This window comes from Trichosurus vulpecula, chromosome 7 (genome assembly GCF_011100635.1).
Source record: "Trichosurus vulpecula isolate mTriVul1 chromosome 7, mTriVul1.pri, whole genome shotgun sequence".
NCBI classification, from domain to species: Eukaryota; Metazoa; Chordata; class Mammalia; order Diprotodontia; family Phalangeridae; genus Trichosurus; species Trichosurus vulpecula.
In genome coordinates, this window is record NC_050579.1 from 228,739,233 (window position 1) to 228,766,943 (window position 27,711).

At 44.1% G+C, this 27,711-nt stretch overlaps 1 protein-coding gene across 1 annotated transcript in view; it reads left to right on the forward strand.

Moving 5' to 3' along the window:
- Nucleotides 1-27,198, forward strand: part of TRAM2 (translocation associated membrane protein 2) — a 104,890-nt gene extending 77,692 nt beyond the window's left edge. The window contains exons 5-11 of the mRNA XM_036766647.1: nt 10,717-10,775; nt 14,721-14,805; nt 15,475-15,545; nt 18,280-18,384; nt 19,665-19,808; nt 20,232-20,395; nt 21,448-27,198. Coding sequence (XP_036622542.1) covers nt 10,717-10,775; nt 14,721-14,805; nt 15,475-15,545; nt 18,280-18,384; nt 19,665-19,808; nt 20,232-20,395; nt 21,448-21,521 — 702 coding nt within the window. The 3' untranslated portion in view covers nt 21,522-27,198. The remainder of the gene's footprint in view (nt 1-10,716; nt 10,776-14,720; nt 14,806-15,474; nt 15,546-18,279; nt 18,385-19,664; nt 19,809-20,231; nt 20,396-21,447) is intronic.
- Nucleotides 27,199-27,711: the final 513 nt, after the last annotated feature.

The following is a 27,711-nucleotide window of genomic DNA, read 5'->3' on the forward strand; positions in this document are numbered from 1 at the left end:
TTGGTATTCAGTGCCCTCCATAGGCTTACTTACTTAACTTCATTCTTGTCCTGTCCTTTGTCTCTGGGCCTTTGCTCATTCTGTGTATCTCATACCTGGAATGGACTCCCCCTCACCCACCTCTGCCTGTCCAAGCTCTTCCACGTAGGTCCAGGTTCTGTGCTGCTCATCCTTTGACTTCCTCTCCCTTCCCAGTGGAAAGTCATCTTTCCCTTCTGAAATTCTCACTTTGGACTTCTTGCATTCATCACATGCTTCCTTATATCCTAGTGCTTGTGCAAGTCTTCTCCTCTCTTTTAGAGTATAAGCTCCTCAAGGGCAAGGGGCTATGTCATATTTCTGCTAGCTTACCTCGCTGCCTCAGATGTCAAGATTCTGAATCTTCACCACCTTGATCATTGCTCTCTAAATGGGAAAGAACATTAGTTCTCAGGTCATCACTGAATCCTTAGCATCTAACATAGTGCATTGTGCAGAGTAAGTGTCTTTAGGTCTTAGCTTTATACACAATGGGCGCTTAATATGCTTAATGAATGGAATTGCCTTTAAGCCTCACGGTAGTTCTGTGACAGAAAAGGGATTGGACAGTAGTAAAAAGTGGAGAAGCGCAGCAAAGAGGATGATGTCTTAGCCAAGGTCACAGTTGGTTATACCAACTAGAGCCAGTCTCTGATTTTGAGCCCATCCTAATTTTTCTTGTTACAGTATTGATTCTAACAGATCAGATCCTTTTATGATAAGTTCAATTACACAAATATTCTTATGGCTAAAATGGCTCTACATGATGGGCCCCTCATTTTGAGAAATGTACCGCGTTGAAACAGTATACATTATATTGAAATCCATAGGGACTGTTTCATTCATTCCAGTTGTATCCCCAGTGCCTGGCACTTATTGGTGCCTAATAAATGCTTTAATCGATTACGGAGAGCACAATTAACTGTATGAAGGTTTTCCACAACCGGATTAAGGATAGTCAGTCAATAAGCATTTTTAAAGGGATTACTACTCACCAGGCACTGCGCTTACAAAGACAGTAAAAATAGTCCCTGCCCTCAAGGAGCATACGTTCTTCTGGGGAGACAACATGTAAATAACTTGGTACATAAAAGATATATACAGAGAAGGTAGAAGGTAGTGTGAAAGGAGAAAGTGTTATTAGCCGGGAGAACTCCCAGTTTGAAGTCTCAAAGGGAGACCGTTCTCAACGCGGGGAACATGGAGACAGGAGATGAATTGTCATATTCCAAGAACTACAAACAGACCAGGCTTGCTGGATCAGGCGCGGAAGAAGTATGTGTCCTATATCCAGACCAGTTGGGTTTTTGGATACAGAGAAATTTCAGTACAACAAAAGAATTCAGTCAGTGATGTGGTCTTCATCATAGCAAGACTTGACCAGTGATGCCACAGAAGTCCTTAATAACAGCCCCACCCTCTTTTCCTGGAACTCCCATCTTTAAACTGCCCTCATTCAGGACATAGAGTCAGCCTTATGTGAAATCCAGACATGGCCCTTGGAATAATTAGCAAAGCTCTGGTTTCTTGCATGAACGCCTCACCCTAAAAGCCTGTGGCTCTAGAATCATACATTAAGAGCTGGAAGGAATATGAGGGATCCCTTTACAAATGAGGAAACTGAGGCCCAGAGTAGTTAAGTAAGTGCTTTACAAATGTTCTCTCATTTGATCCTCACAAGGCAGACAGGTGAAGTGACTAGCCCAGGGTCACACAGCTCGTCTCTGAGGCCCATTTTGAACTTAAGTCTTCCTGATTCCAAGTCCTGTGCTGCCTCCCTGAGTCCCTTTTAGCCATATAAAGAACCTTCTCAGACTGGAGGGGGACAGCCCTGATCAACCAAAGCAGGAACCAAAATGCTCCTCCTTCTTGTTAATGATAAACAGAAGAGCAACTTGCTAAGTCACACCATGGATTGAATGAGGAGCAAGAAGGCCCCTCTATTATTCAGGCCGTGGTGAATGGCAGACACCTCCAATGCCGCTTACTATTCCACTCACACTCAGGTTTAGAGGGCCCAGGCCTGGCCGTGTCGCATAAAAGACTGAGGTTGCCAAGAGCATTTAACATGCATATGAATGTAAATTCTGACTTCCCTTCCCACCCCCACCCCCAACTTTCTGTACCATCCACTGGAGTTTTGAAGTGGGGGAGGAGTGACTTGTCTAGTCTTCTTACAAAAGTATTGCCTCATCTCTCTGAATCACATTTCTTCTTCAGACACCACCCCGGACATTCTTCTCCTCCCTTCTTCATGCCCTCTCCCACAATGTGACACATTTAGACCAGGTTTAGGGGCCAAATGTCATTACTTAGGGTGATTTTTTTTTTTAAAAAGTCCTTGTAGAAAGTGAAATATTTAGTCATTTTCACCATTGTTCTGTCCCCATTCCCCCCCCCCCCCCACCTTCAGGGATTTCTTCTCTCTCTCTGGATTTCCATTAAACAATAATGATAGTAATTAATTAGGGGGGCATAAAGCACTTTTTCTTTTGGGAAGCTCCAGAATGCCTTTTATTGGGGTGAGGGTCAGCATTACTCGCTTCCATTTAACACACTCAACAAGAAACAGAGGCCCAGAATGATGATGTACTGTTTTCCTTAGGGTAATCACAGAAAATGCCATGGGCACCCAGTACCTCAGGGGAGCAGAAATGTAAAATGTTTTTACCAGACTAGTGCTCTGCGGAATTTTTTTTAAGACATCTACTAATGTGGAGAAGAAAGCAGGTTGTTTTTTTTTTTGTTTTGTTTTGTTTTTCATTGTTCAATTAACAAGCATTTATTTTCTCTCCCAGCTCCCACCCCCTATATAAAAGAAACCCAAAACCCTTGTAACAAATAAGCATAGTCATACAAAACAAATTCTCACATTGTCCATGTCCAAAAATATATGTCTTATTCTGTATCTTGAGTTCATCAGACCTCTGGAATAATAGTTGGTCTTTGCATCCATCAGAGTTCTTCAAACATATAAAGTTGTTTCTCTTTGCTGTGTTGTGATTGTACAGTTATTCTCCCAGCTGTGCTTCTTGACTTTGGATCAGTTCATAAAAGTCTTCCCAGGTTTCTCTGAAGCTGTCCCTTTCATTGTTCCTTCTGGCACATTATTATTGTTATTACATTCATATTTGTTTAGACATTTCCCAATTTATGGGCATGCCTTAATTTCCAGTTCAGAGCTAGAAAATAGTTAGTTTTAAAACCATATTATTGTAACTAGTGGAAATAACCCTTCTAGCTAACCACTCCCAACTTCTTAAAGCTAAGTTAAAGTCCCTGTTCAGCCTCCCTGTTTTCATTTGCTCATAGGGAGGAAGATTTCAAAGCACACATAGGGAAAGATCTGCTTTTCTGCAGAATTCTCTTGGGATGTCTGACTTCATATGGAATAGGTAGCATCATGGATTTAAAGTTGGACAGAGCTCAGAGATCAACCCCCTCATTTTACACATGAAGAAACGGAAGCCCAGTGAGTTCATAGCATTGTAGATTTTGAGTTTTAAGGGGCCTCAGAAACCATCTGGTTTAACTCCATCGTAAGGCAATGCGGCATACTGTACATAGAGCACTGGACTTGGAGTCAAGAAGACCTAGCTTCATATCCTGTCCCAGGTACTTGCTAGCTCTGTGACCCTGAGCAAGTCACTTAACTTTTCTGTGCCTCAGTTTCCTCATCTGTAAAACTAGAGGGTTGAGATCAGTGACCTCTAGGGTGTCCCTTTCACCTTTAAATCCCTGATCCTATGGGATGCTATCATTTTTGAATAATATTTTATTTTTTCCAAGTAAATGTAAAAACATTTTTAACATTCATTTTTAAAATTTTGAGTTCCAAATTCTCTCCTCCCTGCCTCCCCTCTTGTTCCCTGAGGCAGTAAGCTGTTTTATATAGGTTGTGCATGTTCAGTCATACAAAATATTTCCATTATTAGTTCAGTTGTGAAAGAAAACCCAAACCAAAAAAAGAAAAAAACATAAAGTGGAAAATAGTAAGTTTTGATCTGCGTTCAGATTCCAGTTCATTCTCTGGAAGTGGAGAGCATTTTTTCTTCATGACTCCTTTGGAATTGTCTTGGATAAGTCATTCACAGTTGCTTATAGTACATTATTGCTGTTGTGGTGTACAAAGTTCTCCTGGTTCTGCTCCCCTCACTCAGCATCAGTTCATGTAAGTCTTTCCAGGTTTTTCTGAAAGCATCCTCTCGTCATTTCTTGCAGTGCAATCGCATTCCATTGCAATCATATACCACAGCTTGTTCCCCAATTGATGGGCATCCCTTTGGATGGCATCATTTTACAGACGAGGAAACTGAGGTCCACAGAGTTAAAGGATCAGATCGTGGATTTAGAGCTAGATGGGACCTCAGAGATCACCTAATCCAACCTCCTCATTTTACTGATGAAGAAACAGTCTGGGGGCAAAGTGATTTGCCTCAGATCACATCACACAAGTAGTAAGTTTTAGAGATAGGATTCATATGCAGGTCCTCTGGCTATAAAACAAACATTTCTTAAGCACTTGATATTCTCACATAACTTCTAAAGTCATTACTTTGTCATTGATGAATAAAAATTATATACAGAGGTTTATTTAGAAAAGGGGTTTAGAGTTGTGATCTTAGGCCTTTGGTTATATGGGGCTGTATTTCAGAGTCCATGATTTGTCTCACAGTATATATGAGTTCATCAAGTGATGGGCTATTACTGCATTCAAGTATATCTGTATTTTCTTTGTTCATAAATAGTTGGGGGCGGGGGAGGGGTTAGTGCTTGTTGGGAGAAAGTGGGGACTTCCAACTTAGGCCCCATTTAGCTAACCCTTTATAAAGTCAGAGAAGACCTTTAAAGGGTCAGCCAGTCTGTCTGCCTGTTTGCAGAGAAGATTCAGGTCTCAGATCTATTTGTCAGCACGTTGGGAATTGTAGATAGGTAAAGGCATCTAAAGCAGGCCCTAGCTAACTTGTGCTGTCTGGCAGTCAGACTTCTAAAGTTAACCCCTTGGGCTCCAGAGGCATGTGACCACTCCTCCTTAGGCAGCTGTTTGGCCAGCCCTCTGGAAAAGACTGCTCATTTACTGACTAGTGAGTCATTTCTTCTCTGGCTCCTGCTTATCCTCTCCTTTCCCCTCCACCCCCTCCTTTTGCCACCCCAGTTCCAGACCTAGTAGACTGGACAGGCTCCCCATTTGCAATCAGGGCAACATTTTTTTCTGTTGGGATCTCTTTGTTTGTTGGTTTCAGAGTTTCCATAGCTTTGTTTCCTGAGCAAACAGGCCACTAAGCTGAAGAAAGTTTGCATTTAACATTTAGAGGGTGTGTGTGTGTGTGTGTGTGTGTGGGTGTGGCTTTAGGTTCCCCCCCAGGGTTTCTGTCCTTACACAGCCAGTCTTTCTTTGGCAGGAATGCCTCTCCCACTTCAGATTTCCATAGACCAACTTACAAAAAATTTTTTGTTGATAAGTATACGGTACTACTTCCTGTAGGAAGGAACTGTCACCTTCTTGGATTTTTTTTTTTACCCCTTCCAAAACTGGCTGGAGGCGTCACACCCTTAATATGAGAAGCGAAAGCCAGTAAAGTTGTCCTCTGCCTAGCCTGGCAGATTTCTAATCAGGACATAACTGTCAGGAAGAACAGCAGGGTGATGAAGGTAGAGAATGTGGGTGTGGAGCATTGATCAAATACTGAGACAAGGACTTCCACCAATCTCTTATGTCTTGTGCATGTGTGAGATATGGAGACCGTAGTCAAGAAGGGTCATGAGTGTGCTCTTTTTAGAATGTGCGTCCTCCAAGAATTCTGGGGATTTAAAAGAAAAGAGGAAAGAAAAAGGAAGAAAGAGTCTTTCTCCACCTTCAGATACTGGGCTTGTCCATAGGTGCTTATTCCTTTCCCTTCCTCTGTCAACTGTAAATATGGTTCTGATCTGCTTTGCTAAAGTAGAACCAGGCAATCAGTCTTTTGGTCTAGTACCCGGGTGGTGGTGGTGGTAGCGGTGGTGCTGCTGCTGCTGAAGATGATGATTAGTTATATCTCATCCCATCTGGGGGATTTTCTTGGCAAAGATACTGGACTGGTTTGCCATTTCCTTCTCTAGATCATCTTACAGATGAGGAGACTGAGGCAAACAGGGTTAAGTGACTTGCTCGGGGTCACACAGCTAAGTGTCTGAAGCCGACTTTGAACTGAGGTGCTCCTGACTCCAGGGCCAGTGCTTTGTCCATGCACCACCTAGCTGTAGAAACGCAGTAGCACAAAGGAAAAGTGAGATGTGCAAATCTAGAAACTTCTCCATCCCGGATGTTCATACAGACACTTTGCGCCCAACCTGTGGTAGAGCCTTCTGAGCTCATATTGGCCTGGTGGCCACAGTTGACCACACTGTATCTTGATCCTGCATCGTGATGTCATTGGTCCTCTTGGAATATGAAAGATGAATGACCACATAGAGTTCTAAGATAGCAGGAGGAGGCCCATTGTCTTGGCTACTTTTTCTGTTTATAGAGATTTCTTTATGACTCATGAAGTTTGTTAAGAACTAGCAAAAAAACCAGTAGGTTTTTTTAGGGAGTATGGAATTGGTGGGAGGAGGCTGTGTATTACAGTGGGAAAAAAACCACACACTAGACTGGGAAACAAGACCTGGGTTCTGGTCTTGGCTCTGCTTCTGTCAGTCAGTAATTATTTTTTAAATTTATTTATTTTTAGTTTTCAGCATTCACTTCCGTAAGTTTTAAATTTTCTCCTCCCTCCCCAAGATGGCATGCAATCTGATATGGGCTTTACATATACATTCCTATTAAACACATTTTCACATTAGTCATGTTGCATAGAAGAATTATAATGAATGGGAGAAACCATGAGAAAGAAAAACAAAAAAGAAAATAAGCTGCTTCGTTCTGCAGTCCAGCTCCATAGTTCTTTCTCTGGATGTGGATGGCATTTTCCAACATGAGTCCTTTGGAAAAGTTTTAGGTCCTTGCATTGCTGAAAAGGGCTGTCTGTCAAAATCAGTCATCACACACTGTGGCCGTTACTGTGTACAGTGTTCTCCTGGTTCTGCTCACATCACTCAGCATCAGTTCATATAAGTCTTTCCAGGTTTTTCTGAAGTCTGCCTGCTCATCATTTCTTATAGCACAATAGTACTTCATTACCAGTAATTTTTTAAGCCCCTGCTATCTCCTGGGCATGGTGCGAGGTGCTGAGAATACAAATACAAAGAGTGAAACAATTCTTATTCACAATGAGCTTCCATTCTAATGGGGGAGATAACAAGTGCATATGAAATTTTATACATATAGCATTAATATGATGTTAATAAATATAAATGCATATGTATACAAATAGGTAGTTAAATACAATGTGGTTTGGAAGGGTGCTAACAAATAGAGAGGGAATTAGGAAAGGATTCATGCAGATGTTATTTTTCTGTGTCTTTAAAGGAAGAGAGAGACTGAGAGGAAGAGGTAAGGCTGGGAGGTGGGGGGCAGAGGGCAGGGGTGGGCAGTGCATTCCAGGCATGGAGGACAGCCTGTGCACACAGATGGAGTGTTGGCGTGACCTTGGGTAAATCACTTAACCTCGAAATTCACTTAATTCTTGCACTCCTTGATTCCTGACACTCCCCATTTCACATCTCCAGTTGCCAAGTACTGTTGATTCTGTCTCCAGAGCATCTCTCCCATCCAGGCCCCGGTCATCCTTCACCTGGCTGTTACAGTAGTGTCCTAATAATTGGTCTCTCTGACCCCAGTCTCTCTCCTCTCCAATCTGTCCACGTGGCTGCAAAATGATATTACTTTCCCTGTGTCATGATTTCCAATGGGTGCCTCTTACCTCTAGGAGCAAATACAAACTCCATTGTTGAGCTTTTAAAACCTTACCCAGCTTTGCTGCAAATCCACCTTTCCAGCTTTATTAGATCTCTGTTACGCCCCTTCACACGGTCCAGCTAAACTGATTTCCTCAGTGTTTCTCTTATACTGTATGCTGTCTGTTGTCTCTGTGTCTTCACATAAGTTGTCCCCTGGGCCTGGAAAGCACTTCTTCCTTACTCCTGCGTCTCAGAATTCCTAATTTTCATCAAAGTGGAGTTAAAGCACCATCTTCTATATAGAGCCTTGCCTTATCTTCCCTTTGCTAGTGCTTTTCCCCTAAAAAAGAAAAAATTACCCTGCATATATGTAGTATATGCTTATAGAGGCACATATCGCCTTTGGTAGAATGTGAGCTTCTTGAGGACAGAGACTTTTTAATTTTTTTAAAACTGTATTTCCTAGCACAGTATCTGACATGATAAACATTTAACAAATGCTTGCTTGAATAATCTGAGCGAGCCTCAGTTACCTCTTATACAAAATTAGGAAATTGGACTAGATGATTTCTAAGGTCTCCTCCATTCGAAAGCTTCATAACTTGATTTGGAAAGGGGTCTTGTTCAAGATTTTAGTAAGTGACTGCTATTTGCCAGGTGTCCTGGGGATTATTGTCCCCGTTTTACAAATAGAGAAACTGAGGCATAAAAATTATGTGTGTACATACACATACTCTACATACATATGTATATACACATATGTGCGTGTGCATGTATGCACCAGCTTCTGTCCTGAGGAAGCTTATATTCTACTATCCAATTTCTACTTCCCCATAATTCCTTATAAAGAAAGCTTGCATGCTCATAGTGCCTCTCCTAGGAGGACTCAGATCAAAGGACAGTGATACATAGAGCTCTGAATTGCTGGTTACCTCTTAGAGTGGAGCAAAGCCACTGAGTTAGTGTTGCCAGCCTCAGAATCTGTGTTGCCCTTTATCCCTGAGTACCTTCTGAAGTATCATAACCACCACGAGACTTTTAATCACTGGCCCCAACTCTTCTAAAAGGGTCTCGAATGGGTGACTAGAGCTGGGCTGAAAGTTGCCCTTTGCCCAGTCTGTGCACTAATTACAGCAGGTATTACCATTCACATTTACAAATAAAGAAACAAAACACAGAAATTAAGTGACTCGGCCTTAGTCACACACCTGGCTGGTGAAAGGTGGGATTTAAATGCAGGCCCCCCTAATTCGGAACCCTTCACTGGCTTTCCTGTGCTCTCCGGCCTTCTCATTCATTCTGTTGGTTGCAGTATTTTGTTAATGAGAGCAGGATAATAAGTTTGTTTCCTACATGAAGACTTCAAGTTCATGTAATATGGGGACTTATCAAAGGAACTACTGATGTTTAACCTGGGGAAGGGAAGACTTAGGGGAGCTGTGTGGGCTGCCTTGGAATATTAGGAGGACTTTTATGTGGAAAAGGGTTTAAACTTGTTCCATTTGACCCCATGGGGCAGAACCAGGGAGTACAGGTGGGATTTGGCAAAGTGACTGATATCAGGAAGAAACTTTCTAGAGCTATCCCAGAGTAAAATATGGGCTGCCTTGGGAAGCAGTTGGGTTGCCTTCACTTGAGGTCTTTAAGCAAAGGCTAAAGGATTACTTTTTTGGGGTTTGTTATAGAGGGTATCCTTTTCTTAGGTACAGGTTGGGCCAGACGGTTTTGGGATTCCCTTCTAACTCCAATTCTGTACTACTGGGATAAGGCCAGTGAAAACTCTTCAGGGTATATGTCCCATCCAACCAAGATTGAGTAACATCATCTTTATTCTTGTAGTGGTGTTTATGTATTTTAAGACTGAGGATTAAAAATCACTAACACACCCTTCTCACTAAACCATATTGACCTTCCCTTGTTACCCTTATACCTAATGTAGCTGTGAAAGCCAATCTGATTAATGAAAACCATCCATTCCCTGATTCCATTCACTTGGACGCTCTTGATCAAGTCCAACTAAATCTTGTTCTCCAGAACTACAGGCTAAGCATATTGACGTCAGGAATAAAGTACTAGGCCAGAAGATTGGTTACCTGGTTTTATTTTAGGTCTAGCTCTTCTTCTTCTCAGTAGAGTGTAAGCTTCTTAAATGTGGAGAAGTGTGTGTGTGTGTGTGTGTGTGTGTGTGTGTGTGTATCTTCAGTGACCAGCGTGAGGTACTGTATACAGTAGGTGCTTAATAAATGTTTATTGTATTGAATTGTTCTTGAATGACTATGTCATTTGGGTCTGAGTCTTTCCATCTGTAAAATGAGGGTAATGTGAAGTACCTTTCTCAGCCTGCCAAGAATAAGGATAGGGACTATTGACTGTACCTGTGATTTAACTGGTATGAAATTTCCATTGGTAGGAAACCCTTAAATGAGGAAATTCCCTCTGCCAATGCAGGTTGGCACCTTTTATGCAGCACATAGTCTTAGAGAGCTGTCTAGAGAACTCAGAGATTAAGTGACTTGCACTGCCTTCTTGGCTCCAAGGTGAGGTCCCTTATCGACTGTATAATACCAAGGCAGCTAGGTTGTGTAGTAGAGAAAACCCTGGGCTTGGGTCAGAAAGATCTGAGTTCAAATTCTGCTTCAGACATGTATTAGCTCTCAAGAATGCTAGGAGAGGAGTAAAATCCTCAAGTCAGTTGGAAAGAAAGGAAACATAGAAAGTGCTAAGACTCTGTTACTTAGAACATTTGTGGTGGTATGAAAAGTGAAATGGGCTTTTAAATTTTTCCAGTCTAATGGATAGTGCCGTAAGAAGCAAAAAGGATCCCTACAATATTTTTCAAGTCTGTTTCCTCTAATTCTTGACTTCTCTTTCACCCTTTAGGAAGGATACTTAACAAATCCAAGAAGCCTCTGGGAAAACTACCCTCATGTGTATCTCCCGTAAGTATTCTCATAGTTCAGTATTGGCCATACTTGCTAGTTCACTAGATTCTATAAGGAAGTAATGACAAGAGCCTGCAGGCCAGCTGGGATCTGCACTGACTCATGCCCAGCCCTGGCTCATTTAGTGTGTTGTTGGAGATAAAATGTTGGCATTATATGGTTGTGAGCAAATTGGACTTTCCTCCAAAAATGCTTTGGGGATAACATAGATTCCTGGTATCTTAAATGCAAAAGGTCATTAAATCCCTTCCCCTGCTGCTAGGAGTGACTCCACCTAAAACACATCAGGCAGACACTCCCTTGATGTGTATCTCTATCATCCATCCTTTTGTAAGTTCCTTTTTTCCCCTTGTTCGGTCTTTAGTGAATTCCGTTCTCTTCTCCACATTACTACTGCTTTATCACTCATCTCCTCCGAAGTCCCACCCCATTGTCTCTCACCCAGGCATGGAAGCAAACCTTGATCCTCAGAGGCCCAAGGCTGTGCCCTATCATGATGAATACACTTCCAGCTAGTATAATGGCCCTGTGACCATGGGCAAATCCACTGAATCTCTGTAGGCCCCCACTTCCACACCTGTAAAATGAGGCATTGGCTTTTGATGCCTTTTAAGTCGTTTCCATCTCACACATTCTGGGTGTCCAGCTGTGACCTGTGGGAAAGTCAGCCGGCCAGGGACCAGCCTGGTTCATAGAAGTTCAGAGAGTTCTTATCACCAGAGGGTTAGCTTCCAGAGGATGGAGTTTTCTAGCCAGAGAAACTCAGGAAGACCATTCATTACAGCTAGGCCATGGGTATTGCTGCCTATGTCAGTCAGGAGAATAGGGACACTAATAAAATCATGGATTCTTTAGGTAAGTGAAGTGTGTTCAGGTAACAAGGCTTATTTAATTTAACCTTTGCTCACCACTCCTTTCCAGCACTTTAACCATTTGTGGCATTCTTCTTAAATTCTTTTTTTTTCTTATTTATTTGTTTGTTTGTTTAATATTTTTAGTTTTCAGCATTAATTTTCACAAGAGTTTGAGTTACAGATTTTCTCCCCATTTCTACCCTCCACCCCCCTCCAGGATGGCATATATTCTGATTGCCCCATTCCCCAGTCAGCCCTCCTTTCTGTCACCCCACTCCCCCCAATCCCCTTTTCCCTTACTTTCTTGTAGGGTGAGATAGATTTCTGTGCCCCATTGCCTGTGTATCTTACTTCCTAGTTGCATGCAAAAACTTTTTTTTTTAAAGTCTGCTTTTAAAACTTTGAGTTCCAAATTCTCTCCCCTCTTTCCTCCCCACCCATCCTCCCTAAGAAGGCAAGCAATTCAACATAGGCCACATGCGTATCGTTATGCAAAACCCTTCCACAATACTCATGTTGTGAAAGACTAACTATATTTTGCTCCCTCCTCTCCAGTCCCCCTTTATTCAGTTTTCTCCCTTGACCCTGTCCCTTTTCAAGTGTTTGTTTTTGATTACCTCCTCCCTGTATCTGCCCTCCCTTCTATCATCCCCACTGTTTTATCTCCTTCCTCCTTCTTTCCTGTGGGGTAAGATACCCAACTGAGTGTGTATGTTATTCCCTCCTCAGGTCAAATCCAATGAGAGCAAGATTCACTCATTCCCCCTCACCTGCGCCCTCTTCCCTTCCTACAGAACTGCTTTTTCTTGCCACTTTTATGCGAGATAATTTACCCCATTCTATCTCTCCTTTTCTCTCTCTCTCAATATATTCCTCTCTCATCCCTTAATTTGATTTATTTTTTAGATATCATCCCTTCATATTCAACTCACCCTGTGCCCTCTGTCTGTATATATATGTCTATGTATACGTATACGTATACGTATATGTATATTCCCTTCAGCTACCCTAATACTGAGTTCTCATGAATTATACACATCATCTTTCCATGTAGAAATGTAAACAAAACAGTTCAACTTTAGTAAGTCCCTTATGATTTCTCTTTCTTGTTTACCTTTTCATGCTTCTCTTGATTCTTGTCTTTGAAAGTCAGATTTTCTATTCAACTCTGATCTTTTCACTGAGAAAGCTTGAAAGTCCTCTATTTTATTGAAAATTCATATTTTGCCTTGGAACATGATACTCAGTTTTGCTGGGTAGGTGATTCTTGGTTTTAATCCTAGCTCCATTGACTTCCAGAATATCAAATTCCAAGCCCTTTGATCCCTTAATGTAGAAGCTGCTAGGTCTTGTGTTATTCTGATTGTGTTTCCACAATACTCAAATTGTTTCTTTCTGGCTGCTTGCAGTATTTTCTCCTTGATCTGGTAACTCTGGAATTTGGCAACAATGTTCCTAGGAGTTTTCTTTTTGGGATCTTTTTCAGGAAGCAATCGGTGGATTCTTTCAATTTCTATTTTGCCCTCTGGCTCTAGAATATCAGGGCAGTTCTCCTTGATAATTTCTTGAAAGATGATATCTAGGCTTTTTTTGATCATGGCTTTCAGGCAGTCCAATAATTTTTAAATTCTCTCTCCTGGATCTGTTTTCCAGGTCGGTGGTTTTTCCAATGAGATATTTCTCATTGTTTTCCACTTTTTCATTCCTTTGGTTCTGTTTTATAATATCTTGATTTCTCATAAAGTCACTAGCTTCCACTTGCTCCAGTCTAATTTTTAAGGTAGTATTTTCTTCAGTGGTCTTTTGGACCTCCTTTTCCATTTGGGTAATTCTGCCTTTCAAGGCATGCTTCTCCTCATTGGCTTTTTGGAGCTCTTTTGCCATTTGAGTTAAGTCTATTTTTAAGGTGTTATTTTCTTCAGTATTTTTTGGGTCTCCTTTAGCAAGTCATTGACTTGTTTTTCATGGTTTTCCCTCATCCTTCTCATTTCTCTTCCCAATTTTTCCTCTACTCCTCTAACTTGCTTTTCCAAATCCTTTTTGAGCTCTTCCATGGCCTGAGACCAGTTTATGTTTTTCTTGGAGGCTTTTGATGTAGGCTCTTTGACTTTGTTGACTTCTTCTGGCTCTATGTTTTGGTTTTCTTTGTCACCAAAGAAAGATTCCAAAGTCTGAGTCTGAATCTGCATCTGTTTTCGCTGCCTGGCCATATTCCCAGCCAACTACTTGACCCTTGAGTTTTTTGTCGGGTTATGACTGCTTGTAGAGTATAGAGTACTTTGTCACAAGCTTGAGGGGCTGCACTGTTGTTTTCAGAGGTTTTTCTATACAGCAAGCTTTGTCACAGCAGTGCTCCTCCTCCCCCAAGAACCGCAAACCCAGACCGTGACTCAAATCTGAGCAGGCTGGCTCTGCACTCCAGCTCTGATCCACCACTCAATTCCTCCCACCAGGTGGGCCTGGGGCCAGAAGCAACTGCAGCTGTAGTTCTGTAGCTGCACCACCTCCACTGCCCCTGGGGAGGTGGCCGAACTGCAAACCCCTTTCACTCTGTCCCTGCAGCTTTTCCCACTAACCTTCTCTGTTGTCTTTGGTATTTGTGGGTTGAGAAGTCTGGTAACTGCCACAGTTCACTGATTCAGGGTGCTAGGGCCTGTTCTGCCTGGCTCCCGGGTCTGGTTGGTCCAGGCGCAGCCCACGCTGGCATCTGCTCCGCTCCGAGCCCGTTGCGATAAACCTTACCCAGCGACCATCCAGGCTGTTCTGGGCTAGAGCCCTACTTCCCTCTGCTATTTTGTGGGTTCTGCATTTCAAGAATTTGTTCAGAGCCATTTTTTATAGGTGTTTGGATTGTCCTGAGGGAGAGCTTTAGGCACGTTCCTGCTTTCCAGCTGCCATCTTGGCTCCGCCCCCCTCTTCTTAAATTTTTTATTTCCCTTTAAAGAGGATAGGAGGAGTGGGGAGGACATGGAATATTGGGTACATAGAATATAGAGGAAGCCAAGAAGCAGACCACATATAGGAGTGATGGTGTCCCCTGTTGTGACTGGGCCCACACTTCTCCATGCCTCTTGCTCTCATTTTCCAGCTTCCAGGTGAAGTTTTTCTACCTTTGCCAGCTGGCATACTGGCTACATGCCCTTCCGGAGCTGTACTTCCAGAAGGTGCGGAAGGTGAGTAGCTCTTATTTCTTTTCTCAAAATGGCATAGCTGGGCCACCTCCTCCTTTTAGGATGTCCTGAAGGCCTCTCCTCATTTTGCTTCCCAGCAGCATTCTTATTTCCTGCCATTGGGAGGTGGTTATCAGATGGTGGTTGGCCTGTGTTTCCTAGTGCTTGTTTAAAGTCCTTGATGCCCCTCAGTGTTAGTCTAATTTTCAGTTCCCATGATGATAAGCCATTTACCACTGGCATTTCCCACCTTTTCACACTTCCCTTCCTGGTCCATCTCTGCAGCCCTCTTCCACCAAGCCATGAGGCTCCAAGCCTGGTTGGAAAGGTTTTGATAAATATCCTCCCAGCAGTCATTTCATAATTCCCTTCACCTTTGCTTCCAATAACATCACCACCCCCGCCAGCCTCTGTTCTGTCTCCACCTATTCCTCACCCTTTTTCCCTCAAGCCTGAGCCACTGCTGTTCCCTCTCACTTCTAGCAGACTCCTTGGGCCCCATTCAGAATGGTCACTGCTAAGTCAGCCTTTCTTGCGCCTGCCTGCTAACAGTGGGTGCCAAGCTGAACAGCTCTACTCCATCACTTCTCTGGCTAACTTCTGCCCCACTATGTCCTTGGGCTTTGGGTACTGAGAAGGGGAAATTCACAGTGTGATCATTTCTCTTTCCAGGAGGAGATTCCACGTCAGCTGCAGTATATCTGTCTGTACTTGGTTCACATAGCTGGAGCATACCTCTTAAAGTAAGTGGCACCTCAGAGTCTCCCCTCTCTGTGCCATCTGAGTCCTCTGAGGCCATGTTCTAGCCACCAGGTGCCAGGTGGTTGATGTCAACAGAACTCATGCCCTTGAGAGTCTTTGCTTCCAGTTGTTGGTGTATGAACAGGGAACAGTAGACTTGGAATGGAAAGCATTTATTGTCAAGTGCTGTTCAAAGCATAGGAAATACACATAGAGAAGCAGGATAGTTCCTGATCTCATAAAGCCCACATTTGAATTGGGGGAGGCGACACATATCTGAGATTGAGCTGCCGATAAATGGCATGAATGCCTGAGGGAATGTGCTTGAGGCACAGCAGCCAGTGCAGATGGCGAGACTCCATTGAGTTTCTGACTGAATATTCATAGAGTCCAGTGTTGTATAGGGAGAATAGCTGAGGTCGTGATTAAGAATCAGTAGTTAGTAAGCATTATGAAGTGTCTCCTATGTGCCTGGCACTGTGCTAAGTGCTGGGGATGCAAAAAAAAAAAAAAAGGTAGAAGAAAGTCTCTGCCCTCAAAGGGATTACATTTTAAGGGAGGAGACAACATCCAGGCACCTGTCTACAAACAAGCCATAATTAGATAAGTATTTGAGAATGAGAATTTAGATCAGGAATCTTGAGCTTTGAAAGGACCTCAAGGCCAGACCTCTTGATTTTATATACGAAGAAACTCAAGCCCAGAGTGGTCAGATATTTTGCCCAAGGTCACACAGATAGTGTCAGAGGTAGGTTTTGAACCCAACTCCAGAGCCAGTGCTTTATCTACTCACTGTATCATGCTGCTTCCTTACTCCCCTTCCATTAAAAATTCAAAAGTGATAAATGGGACATTCTGTTGTCCTGAGTAAAGTAACTTGATGGCTTTGGGGAGTCAGGTTCCCCCCCCCCAACTCCCAGCCTTGTAAATGAAGGGAAGAGCAAAGTGACCCATTGTACTCCCTCTGAAATAGTATGGTCTCCCTTGTGGGATGTCAGCTCCTCCTTCATTTGAATTTATGTAGCTCCTTTCTTCCAAGGTGCTGCCCCAAAGAACTCACATATTATTAATTTATTCTTCTAACATGCCTTTTGTGACACTAAGTGGTCTTCTCTTCTTATATCCAGGAAGAGAGATAAAAAGAGTAAGGAGGTAGGTGGCTGCTCTGGGCAGCTCGGTAAGCTTGCAGTGGGGGCTTCGGCCGAACTGTTGCTTCCTGCCACTGAAAACTCCCATCCTTTGGCAGCTCTGTGGCAAAGTCTGTACCAAGGAGTGTAGGTTTGTGGGACAGAGATTGGAGAGGGTTTGACTCTAGCTGCAGCAGAGGAACCTGAGTTTAGGGTTTGCATCCCTGTAGCCCTTACTGTAGGTTTTGGATCATCCCCAGGCACAAATGGTGTTACATTGTACAGCCACCTCTTCCCACTTGTGTGACTTTGGGCAGATCACTTTACCTCTCTGGGTCTCAGTTTCCTCATCTGTAAAATGGAAGTGTTGGACTGGATAATCTGCCATCCAGTATAGCTCTTGGTCCTGTGATCTGTGATCATAGTATGATCATTCATCTCTCTTCCTAATATCAGCTCACATGTATATAGTGAGGCAGTCAGGAAGAGCTGGCTTTGTAGCTCTGAATTTCCAGTGACCTGCTAGAGGTCAGTTATTCAGTCAGCAAGTATTTGTAAAGTGTCTACTGTGTGCCAGGCCCTGTGCCGAGCATTTGGAGTATAAAGAGAAGCAAAAGGTTTCCCTGGTGTCAAGGAGCTCACAGTCTAATGGGGGAGATGGCATGATAACTATGAACAAATAAGCTATGAGATAAATTGGTGATAATCAACAGAAGGAAGGCACTAGCATTAAGGGGGATCCCTTCTTATAGAAGATGAACTTTTCACTGGGAATTGAAGGAAGCCAGGAGGTGGAGATGAGGAGGGAGAGCATTCCAGGCATGGGGGATGGTCAGTGAGGGTGGCAAAGTCAAAGTCACTGAGTTGGTATTGCCACCCCCAGAATCTAAGTGCCCTTTCTATCCTCCAGCATCTTCTGAAATCAGATTGCCATCACCTAATCTACATGTCTGTAAAATACGGTATGATGTCCTCTAAAACCTCTTCTAGCTCTAAATAGACAGTCAAAAATTCACAGACTCATAGGATGCCATGAATACAAAATGAGAATTGAAACAGTCCCAGCCCTGAAGGAGCTTATGTTCTATTGGGAAAGATGATATGTATACATATGAATAGATGAAAAATAAACAGAAGGTAATTTGGGGGAAGGTAGCACGTTCAGTTGGGAGGATCTGAAAACATCTCACATAAGAGACAGTGTTGTACTGTGAGGCTTGGACTTAACCAAGGGATAACTTCATCAGAAAGGTACCATTTTCTTCTATTTGACACTTCAGGGGTAGGAATAGGGAAGGGTTTGTCATTCCAAGGTGATTTTTTTCCAGAGATGTACTGGAACCAGCTCATACAGCCTGTCTCAGGAGATTGTTAGGTGTGGTCACTTACACCTTGGAAATCTGTGAGCTACAAGTGAGGGTTTAATTTTTTATTTTGTGGATTGTGTGAACTTAATAAAGTGATGGAGAAAATATTCAGTTTAATGCAGATTAAGCTTCAGCATATGTACGTTGGCAGGGGCAGGAGATGGAGCCAGTTGTTAAACCTTTACCCTGGTGGTATCCGTGATAATTGGTGACTTTTTTTCCCCATCCCAATTTCTTCACAGCCTGACCCGTCTGGGCCTGATCTTGCTGTTACTGCAGTACGTGGCAGAGTTTCTTTTCCACATGGCACGGCTTTTCTACTTTGCAGATGAGAACAATGAGAAGCTGTAAGTGGTGATCAGAAGGGCAGTCAATGCCTGCTGAACACAGGAGGACAGACCCAGGGCATGAGGCGGGGGGAAAACTTTGTAGGTGCCAGCCTCTGAGTAATGTCTGAGTTGCTCAGATACTGAGCTGTACCCTGGAACTGACTATATCCTAGGGAGGTTTCCCCAGCTACTAACCTTCTTGCTCAGTGCCTCACATGTGACATTCCAATTCCTTCCTTCCTTTCTCTGTATTCTGTTCTTACCTTTGCTTCTTAAAATCTCTGGCTTCCTTCAATGCTCAGCCTAGCCCCGTGTCTGGCTTCCCTTCCCACTTCTCTTCCCCTTTTCTGCATTTCCCCCACTCCCTAAAAGAATTGTCTTGTATACATTGTGGGGATAGAGAACTGGCCTCAGAGTCCAGAAGACCTGGGAACAAGTGCCCTCCAACACATTGATCCTAGACAGCTCACCTGACCTCTCAGGATTTGGCAACTGATTGAAACCCCACCCATAGCCCCCAAAGGATTCCTTCTACAGTATGTCAGGTGTACAGTAGCTGCCTCACACTGCCTGAAGACCCCCAGTGGGGAGGGGAGCTACTGAAGCAGGCCGTTCCACTTATGGATAGCTCTAAGTGTTAGAAAGTTTTTACGAGGATTTTTTTTGGGTGAGTCACTTAACCTCTCTACCTTGGTTTCTTTTTCTGAAATATGAGGATAATACCACCTAGCCTGTGTACCTTACAAGGAACAAATGACATTATAGTAGTAGTAGTAATGATGGTAGCTGACATTTATATAGTGAGATGATATTTGTAAAGCACTTTGCAAAATAAAGCACTGTATAAATGCTAGCTGTCAGCACCGCCATCATCATCATCATCGTCGTCATCATCTGCAAAGCCCTTTGTGTACTTCACCTCCATCTGATCTGTACCACAGACACAATTTTTAGAGCTGAGAGGGACCTTTTAATTACATTCAACCCAGTGCCTTAGCTTCACAGATGAGAAAGTTTAGGCTTCCCACCAAGTAGTAAGTTTAATCAGGAGTCAAATCTCGAGGCTCCAGATTCAGGGCTGTTTCTGCAAAAGTGAAAGCACTTTGTAAGTATATAGTGCTAAATAGCAGTAATCATTACCTCTGTTGTTATTTATTCCTTCTGGGTGGCTTATCTCACACACACACACACACATGCACTCTCTGTCTGTGTCTCTGTTTGTCTCTGTCTCTCTCTCATTCCTGGGGCCGGGGGAATGGCTCTGAAGCCTGGTCACTTTTTTTCTCCTCTGTGGGCAGGTTTAACTCCTGGGCGGTGGTGTTTGTGGTCACCCGCCTCTTCACCCTCACCCTCGCTGTACTGGCCATTGGGTTTGGACTGGCTCGTATGGAAAATCAAACTTTTGAGCCGGAGAAAGGCAACTTCAATACTTTGCTCTTCAGGTGAGTTGGGTGGTACTATGAGGGAGTAGTTTGGGGACCTGCTTGACCTCTTACTCAGAGGAGCATCTGGATCCCTAGAGGGATGAGTGAATGGTAGGTCCTCCCCGTTGAGGAGGCAGACGTCTGAAGGATGAGGTCATGTTGTTCTGCTCTTGCCCAGACCATGTTAGGCAGGAGCCTGCCAAAAATGATGTTTTTCTTCTCATGCTGCTCACTGGAGAGCCAGTTTCCTTGGGGGGATTACTCTTCTTTCTTGCTAGACTTCACCACCAACATCAGAAATATACCTGGGCCTCTTTACTTTTGTCCCTTGATGACTGAGGTGATTTCCTGGGACCGATACCACGTGTCGTTCTGGGTGCCCCAATGGTTAGAGTGGGGAAAAGGTGACATGGGAATCTGGCTTTTCTTGGTATTTCCCAGGCTATGCGTGCTGCTGTTGGTGTGTGCTTCCCAGGCCTGGATGATGTGGCGCTTCATCCACTCCCAGCTGCGACGCTGGCGGGAGTACTGGAATGAGCAGAGTGCCAAGAAGAGAGTAATGGTTGCCCCCAGACTACCAGCCAAGCTAATCAAGAGGGAATCTGGTGAGTGCCAGGATTCCCCCTATGGAGACGAGCTGGGGTTCATCTGAGATGGGTGGGGAGGGATGCCAAGGCCTAAGGCTTTTTGGACCATGCTGGTAGGACGGGGCATGGCTGGCTCCTCCCCTCCGTTTCCCTGCCTCTTTGGCTCTCGCCAGGACCTGGCTGGCACGTGCCTGGGCTTGGGCCAGGGAATAGTCTGTGGGCGGTGACAGCACTGACTCAGCTGGGAGTGCTGCTTCTCGCTGCTCGGGGCAGGGAACTCTGACGGGAAGCGAGCTCTCTAGGGTGGCTTCTGGGAGCTTGTCCAGGAGCAGCTGCGACCGATGCCCGTCCCCTTCCCCTGCTCGGCAGGCTATCCTCACCTGCCCCTTCCCCGAGGAGCTCCCTGCCTCTATGGTCACACGGTACCAACTTTCTCTTCAACTGCCTTTAGGACTCTTAGGATTAAAGTGGTTGGGGAGGGTGGCTGTATAAATGGGAGTCTCTCTCTCCTGCTTTCTTCCCTGTGAGCTTCAGTTATAAAGTAGGTGATTGGTCAAGCCTTGGCTTCCTGGCCAGTCTCGGTGGCTAGTCGGACAGCACCAGCATCTACTCCGTGACTTGGTGGGTCAGACAGGACTAATGCCACTCTTCTGGATCTACTGATTCGGGCTTGGGGTTGGGACTACACATAACCTTGGCGGCACTTGGGCTCCCAGCAAACTGTCAAACTGTCAGGAGAGCCTCAGAATGCCCCTCCCTTCCCTGACACTTTTTCCTTCAAGGAGTACATCGAAGGGAAGCATTTAAGAAGGGACAGCCTGGAGACCTGTAGAAGAATGCTAGGGCAGGGAGAATGGAACTATGGGGAACTGGCTGCTATTTTTCTTAGTCTTAGGACCTGGAAATAATTTCTTTTTCCCCTTTTGGTTGCTCCCAAATGTTGTGGTTCTGTCATTCTATGCTTCTTCCTCTGACCTCAGGCTGACTTCCTCTCTTCATGTGCTGATATTTTCCTTTTGGCAACAAACTACGTATATGTCTATGTGTTTTTGTCTCTCTCTACTTCCCAGGTTACCACGAAAATGGAGTTCTGAAAGCAGAGAATGGGATGTCCCCACGCACTAAGAAGTTGAAGGCTCCTTAAAGCCAGAGTGTGGAGAACAGGAATCCTTCCTAGTGGGGTGTGCAGTATCGCGGCCACAGGCCCAGGACTAAGTTACTGCCCCTGTTTTTCTGCTTGCTACACTCCCATCTCGAACAGCTGAAACATGTCTTTGGAAAGTCAGTCTCTCTCTCTCTCTCTGTCTCTCTCTCTGTCTCTCTCTCTCTCTCTCGTCTTTCTGTCTCTCTTTGCCCCCTTTTTTATAATACATTTTCAATAAAACCAAAAATCTTCTTCTTTCTTTTATGTTCTTGAGCCAACTCACTTCCTCATATCCTTCGTTTGCTGGGGAACCTAGAATCCCTTTATAGTCATCTTTTCTCTGTCCGTTTGCTTTTTTTGTTCACCAATGTTTTTCTTACATTATTGTGCAATTACTCGAAGTCTGATTTTTGTGTTTAAGGAGGCCCGCTTTTTCACCAGTGCTGTTCAGCTTCAGCTTCTCACGGGCCTAGTGCATTTCCAGGGAGCATCCACTTAGGGCTGTTCCTTGTTCACAGATATCCACATCCTTGGACTGTTGCACCCTGTGGTTCAGCACGTAGGATGGACACTAAGAGGAGAAATGACTGGACGCTAACATTTGCCCTTCTTGACTAGTCATTTAATAGCTGCCCAGATGTTGCATTCCCACTTCCCCGTGGGCCGTCCCAAGCCGCAGAGGTACCACAATGGATTCAGATGTCACGTGCAGAATTTGGCATCGGGACGTAGTAATTCAGCCATGAGACGTAGTCTTGACTCTCGGATCCTGGAGCTGAAGGGATACTTGCCTGCTGTTAATCCGTTAGGGAGGTGCTGTTGGAGGATCAGGTTCCTTTCCTCCTCATACCCTAAGGCAAAGGCAAAGCAGACTGCGGCCGGGGCCTGTTCTGGAAGGCGGGCTGTGAAACAGATGTGATGCTCATCAATTCCTTTCTTCTACATCCCAACCTGCAGTTGCTTTATTGACAGATTGATAAGCATCCCAAATAAAACAACAAGCAAAACATGGTGAAGACAACCAAGGACATATTAATCTTAGGCCCCTCTCTGGAACAAGACTTGGCTTCCTGTTTCTAAAACCTCTTCGATTTCCTCATTTCTTTAGGTGGTCTCACTCAGTCCTGGACCTTTCCACCCTCCCCCTCATCCTGTTTGTTTAACATTGAGAGGCAGAATGGGCGCCTGCCTGACTCTTTGGCCTTACTGGTGGCTCTTTTTTTCTGTGTAACTTGTTCTCATCATCGATGGTCAGTGGTTATTGAGTGTACCCCATGATACAAAAGATGCTAAGTCCATCTTCTTGATATCTCTGCCCCCAAGAGAAAGCCTTCGAGGCTCTGTGTGGTGTCTTATAAAATTCTGTGGGGGAAGAAAGGGAGTTAGATTTTAAAGAACCTTAAGAATCCTGAAATCTCTATAGAGGTGAAAGGGAGTAGCTCTGAGTGCCCAGAATCAATATCATCTCTTACCCTGCTGCAGGAACATGCCTTCATCTGGTGGTAAAGACTGGATTGAGTTGTGTTTTAAGAGACTGAGTTAAGATATCTCTACTTCTTTGGGTTTCTTTGGCAAGGTCAGCCATTCTATCCTCAAACTACCCTCAAAAAAAGGAGTTGGGTTTCCATATAGAAGCCCCAAGGTAGTTGGATCATAGATAAGATGGACTTGCATTTGCCATTCAACAGGATTAGTTGGAAAGGGTATCTTCTATCACTTGGACCCTCTTCTCCTTCTAGGACCAGGTTATGAATAGGGAAGAGAATAGATCACTGAGCCTGTTGATTTCCTTTGAGAATCGACAAGGCGTTGTTGAATGAGAGTAGGTAGCTCCTCCTTTCCTTGACTCCTCTTCCCTTGGAATTTTCTCAAGGCCACAGAATGGATAGAGTAGTTTTGGCATCAACTAGGCAGGCCTCTGTATGGTTGCGAGCCTTCTCAGTTTCTCTCAGATGGCTAGAGGATAATCTGTAGCAAATGAGTTCCCACTTTCTCCAGCCCTTTATGGTCTAATCATCTACCAACAAAGGCTGTGGCTTCCAGACTTTTCTGTAAGAGCAGTGAGCTGTTAATTATTAAGGCAGTTAGCTTCTTAAGGCACCACCTAACTCTTCTGTCTTTTCTCATACCCATAATCTCTGGTACTCAGTCCTGTCACTGACAGAGCCATGCTCACTCCCTGCCAAAAGTTGTCACCTGAGGTGAACACCAGTCATGCTGCTCACATAGATTTGCCCATGTTTTGTCTTCAGATCCTTTTAATTTCACAGGGAACAGGTGACAGGTCCCGAGGAGGTTCCAGCAGGTTTCCAGGTGGTGTGGTGTATCCTAGAGGGACTTAACAGACCAAGAGTAGGCAAGAAACAATGGTTCTTTGCAGGGTATATGTACATCAGGAGAATCCAGGAAGAGGACTGGTGTCTAATGGTGTTTAATTTGCAAGTTTTGATTTAGTGGAGGTACAGTGTTATGTAGCTTACACTCGTTCGCTATCAGTGAACTACCTGGCAAATTTATTTCAGTGCAAGGCCTTGTTAAAAGACTGGACTAAGTTGTGTTGAAAGGGGCTGGGTTAAGATATGTCTGCTTTATCCCTCATCTTTGGGCTTCTTGGGAAGGTCAGCCATTCTGCCCTAATTCTTGGGAGAAGAGGTGATGACCAGTGACCCGTGAACCCACTGAACCAAAGTGCTAAGACACCAGTGAAGTCCCTGCTTTCATCCTCACCATCCAATCTGAGGCCTGGTTTCTATTACCCTCATTCCCCTGTGGGAATGGGAATGAGAGTCTAATCTACCTCAACCACTGTATTTCTCTCAGTGGGGTCTCTTGGCTTTTGTGGCATCAGTGTACTTGGAATTAAAGGAAAGAATAAGGATGTGTTAGGGGGCCACTGTGGGATAGGCTCTTCCTTCGAGCTGGGGGAGCCAGGGTTATGGTTTGGGGGTATTTCATATGTAGCCCAACATCTGGGCTCTAGAACAAGCATCTGTACATTTGGCCCCATGTGCCTCCCTCTGTAGAAGAGGTCTAGACAGATGGCAGTGATGGGAAGGGGTCTCTTTAGCTTCAGACAGATTGTTCTAGTGAGAGGTGATAGGGCCAAGTTGAAAGGGAGGCTGCTTCTCAACCCTGGAAGTCCACTCTCATCTGTTTACAGTATTATCTGACTTAGCTCCTGGATATAAGTGGTTCCTGAAAGCCTGATGTACTTCTTGTCACGGGGTCAGCCATTTCAGACTTTGAAGAACCCAGCGTACACTTCTGTGCTCTGTCCATCTTTGAAATCCCCGTGGGATACAACAAAGCTTCAAAGTACGGTTTCCTGCTAACTCTCCTTCGCATTGTCAGCTCAGCGTAAGGGCTCTAGGCAGTGGGAGCTTGAGCAAGATGTTGGTCTGGATTTCTTCCAGATGTTTAAGTATCCCCCATCTGCTTTCAGTAGGGTTTGGATGAGAGGAGACTATTGGGCAGACTTGGATCCAGCCATTAGTTTCCATTGACTTCCCTCCTAGAATCTTAGTGTCAGAATCAGAATGGTCCTGACTCTAGATCCTGTAAGGAATCCCTCCCCGTCTGGGGGTGCCAGAAAAGTACTGAAGTGAATGAGGAAAGCTGGAAGGATGGCTATCTATAGGCTTCCTTCCTTCATCCTACATGCCTGATTCATGTCCTTTTATTTATCCTTTATCTGAACTGTGTCCTTGTTTCTGAGGCCATAAGACTTTAGGGGGTCTTGGTCTTTTCAGCCTTTTGGTTAACCTCACTGGTGGGGCTAGGTGACTGATAAAGAAAAAAAAAAAGACTTCATCCTGCCTTGCTGTATACTTAGGCAGCCTGCCAAGGCTTCCTCCTTGGCCTGCCTTGACCTTCTAAGCAGGACCTCAGTGCAGGGTTGTCTAAAATCCTCACCACCCTAAAGGCTTAAGAGAGCCCTCTCCTTGCTAACCTTCCTGGGTGGTCCTTGGGTTCAAAGAAAACTGTAAAATAAACGCAGCAAGACCCTGCGTCAGTGTTGGCTCCCCCATGCCTAATACCTCCTTGTAGCAGTTTTGTAATTCTTAGGAGTAGATGATTTCTCCTTTCTGTGTAACAAGTGCCTTACTTTGCCAATGCATTCTTTTGAACGCTGACATACGTACTGTACAGAGTTCTCCATTTCTTCCTGCTAACATGACTGTGTGGTCTGTGTGCCTCCCAAGGACACCCAGGAGCGGCCACATATGAAAGGGACACAGCATGTGACGGTCTTGCTTCCTTGGTCTCTGTGCCTTTATCTTCCTTCCATTGTTACCCTAGTATGCTTTTGGCCATATCTCTTGGCTTTCGTCTCACTTGATTTTAGGGTTCTTCATACCAGGTGGCAGAAGCTTGGCAGCCTCTCTAGGGATGGGTATAGACTGGGGTGGCAGGCCTTCCAGTAACAAGCAGCGCTCAGACTCTTATGGCATCTTACTTCATCCCGTCATAGCCTCCCTAACCACCCACACCAGGAACCATACTTCTCCTTCCCTCTCTCGTCCCTGCCCAGACAACTCCTCTTGTTATAACCCTGTCTCTTCCCGATTTGCTTCTTCATTCAACCCAAAGTCTATAATCTGGAGTTTACTCTCCCTTCCAGACACAAGTGTTAATTTGTAGACGTAGTTGCCTGTTTCACAGAAAGCCAGGTCAGCGTGATCCCTTGTCATAGAAATACCGTATTTAGTTCATAATTCAGTGTTATCCATGTCTTGCCGGCAGTTCTCCCTCCCCCGACTTCTTCCGGGTTGTGCAATAACTCTCCCAGAACTTGTTAGTTTCCATAGTTCCTTCTGTCCATTATGAAGCCCTGGAAGTTGGGAAGAGATGGGACACATAGGAGGAACCATCGTCCTTCAGTGGAGAAATTCCAGCCATTTCCTCTCTAGCTGCAATTCTCCTTGTCCTAGATAGGTTTCTGTGGCTCTGTGTTAGAACATGTAGCATAATGTAGAAATACATATTTTTAAAAAAAAAACTTGTTGAAAAAACCCTCATGATGGGGCATTAATGTGTTCAATTTTGAATATGGCATTTAGGAGTAAGATTTTGGCATAGTGTTCCTGGATGCACTGCCATTCCGGCCTCCATCTTTACCAAAAGGCATTCCAGGGTTTTAAATGGGATGGGACAGGATGCTTCCTGTTCACAAGGAGAAGTGGTCTTCAGTACAACCTAGGCACAGGTGGTCCTGCTTTCTTCTCTGGCTGTGGGCCTGCAAACTCAGCCCTTTCCTTGGGTATGGCTATGATGGGGTCGAATTGCAAACTTCATCTCCCGATCTCCATTTTAATAAACGGCTGAAAGATATGCTGAAGCTGCTGGTGCCCTGAGCAGACCATAATGCAAAGGTGGATACATTGCCTTTTTTATTTTTAACCTATTTTAGCTTGTTTATTTTATGGACCAAATTTCAACAAGGAACTCAAGGAAAATTGTACCTGCCATATTTATGCATCTGTGTAAAAGGGTTGTTTTATCTGTTTTTACTTTTGATGCAACTTTTTTCCAAATTCCTTTTCCATTGTTCCCTCGCCCCGTTTAAAAAGTTACAGTTTTGTATGAATTTTTTTTTGTTGAAAATGTGCATTTTGAAACAAATGAGCAACAAAAATATTTTCTGAAATAACTGAATAAAAGGCATAGAATTATCAATCTTTAATGTCTGATATTCTTTTATATTAACTTACCTTGAAAACTGATATCTATAATTGAATATGATTTTGAGGGGGAATCTAACAGAGTTTATGTCGATCTCTAGGGTTTATTTCTAGCTTTTCTAGGACTTGAATTGGAAGTTGCAAGAAGGGAAAGGAATTTTCTTGGCAATGAACACTGCTAGTTGGCCTCATGCTCTGAAGTTCTTACTCAGTGTTGGCTATTTTAAATATTTGGATATGAGAGTGGAGTAGGAGATGGGCGCTGGATACATGTGAGTATCAGTGCCACAAAGTGCCAGAATTGGTTGCTGAATAGACTTATCCAAGTGTTATTAGACATGGCAACCGTAGGGGACCCAGTGATTCTCAGTTCTGCGTGCTTTCTCCAAGTTGGCTTGACTGGGTATGGGAACGATTAGATAGGGTCATATCACCGAGCGTACAAAGATGCAGAGGTTTCAATAGGAGGCTTTCATTTTACACAAAATCCAATACTAGACTTTTCATAG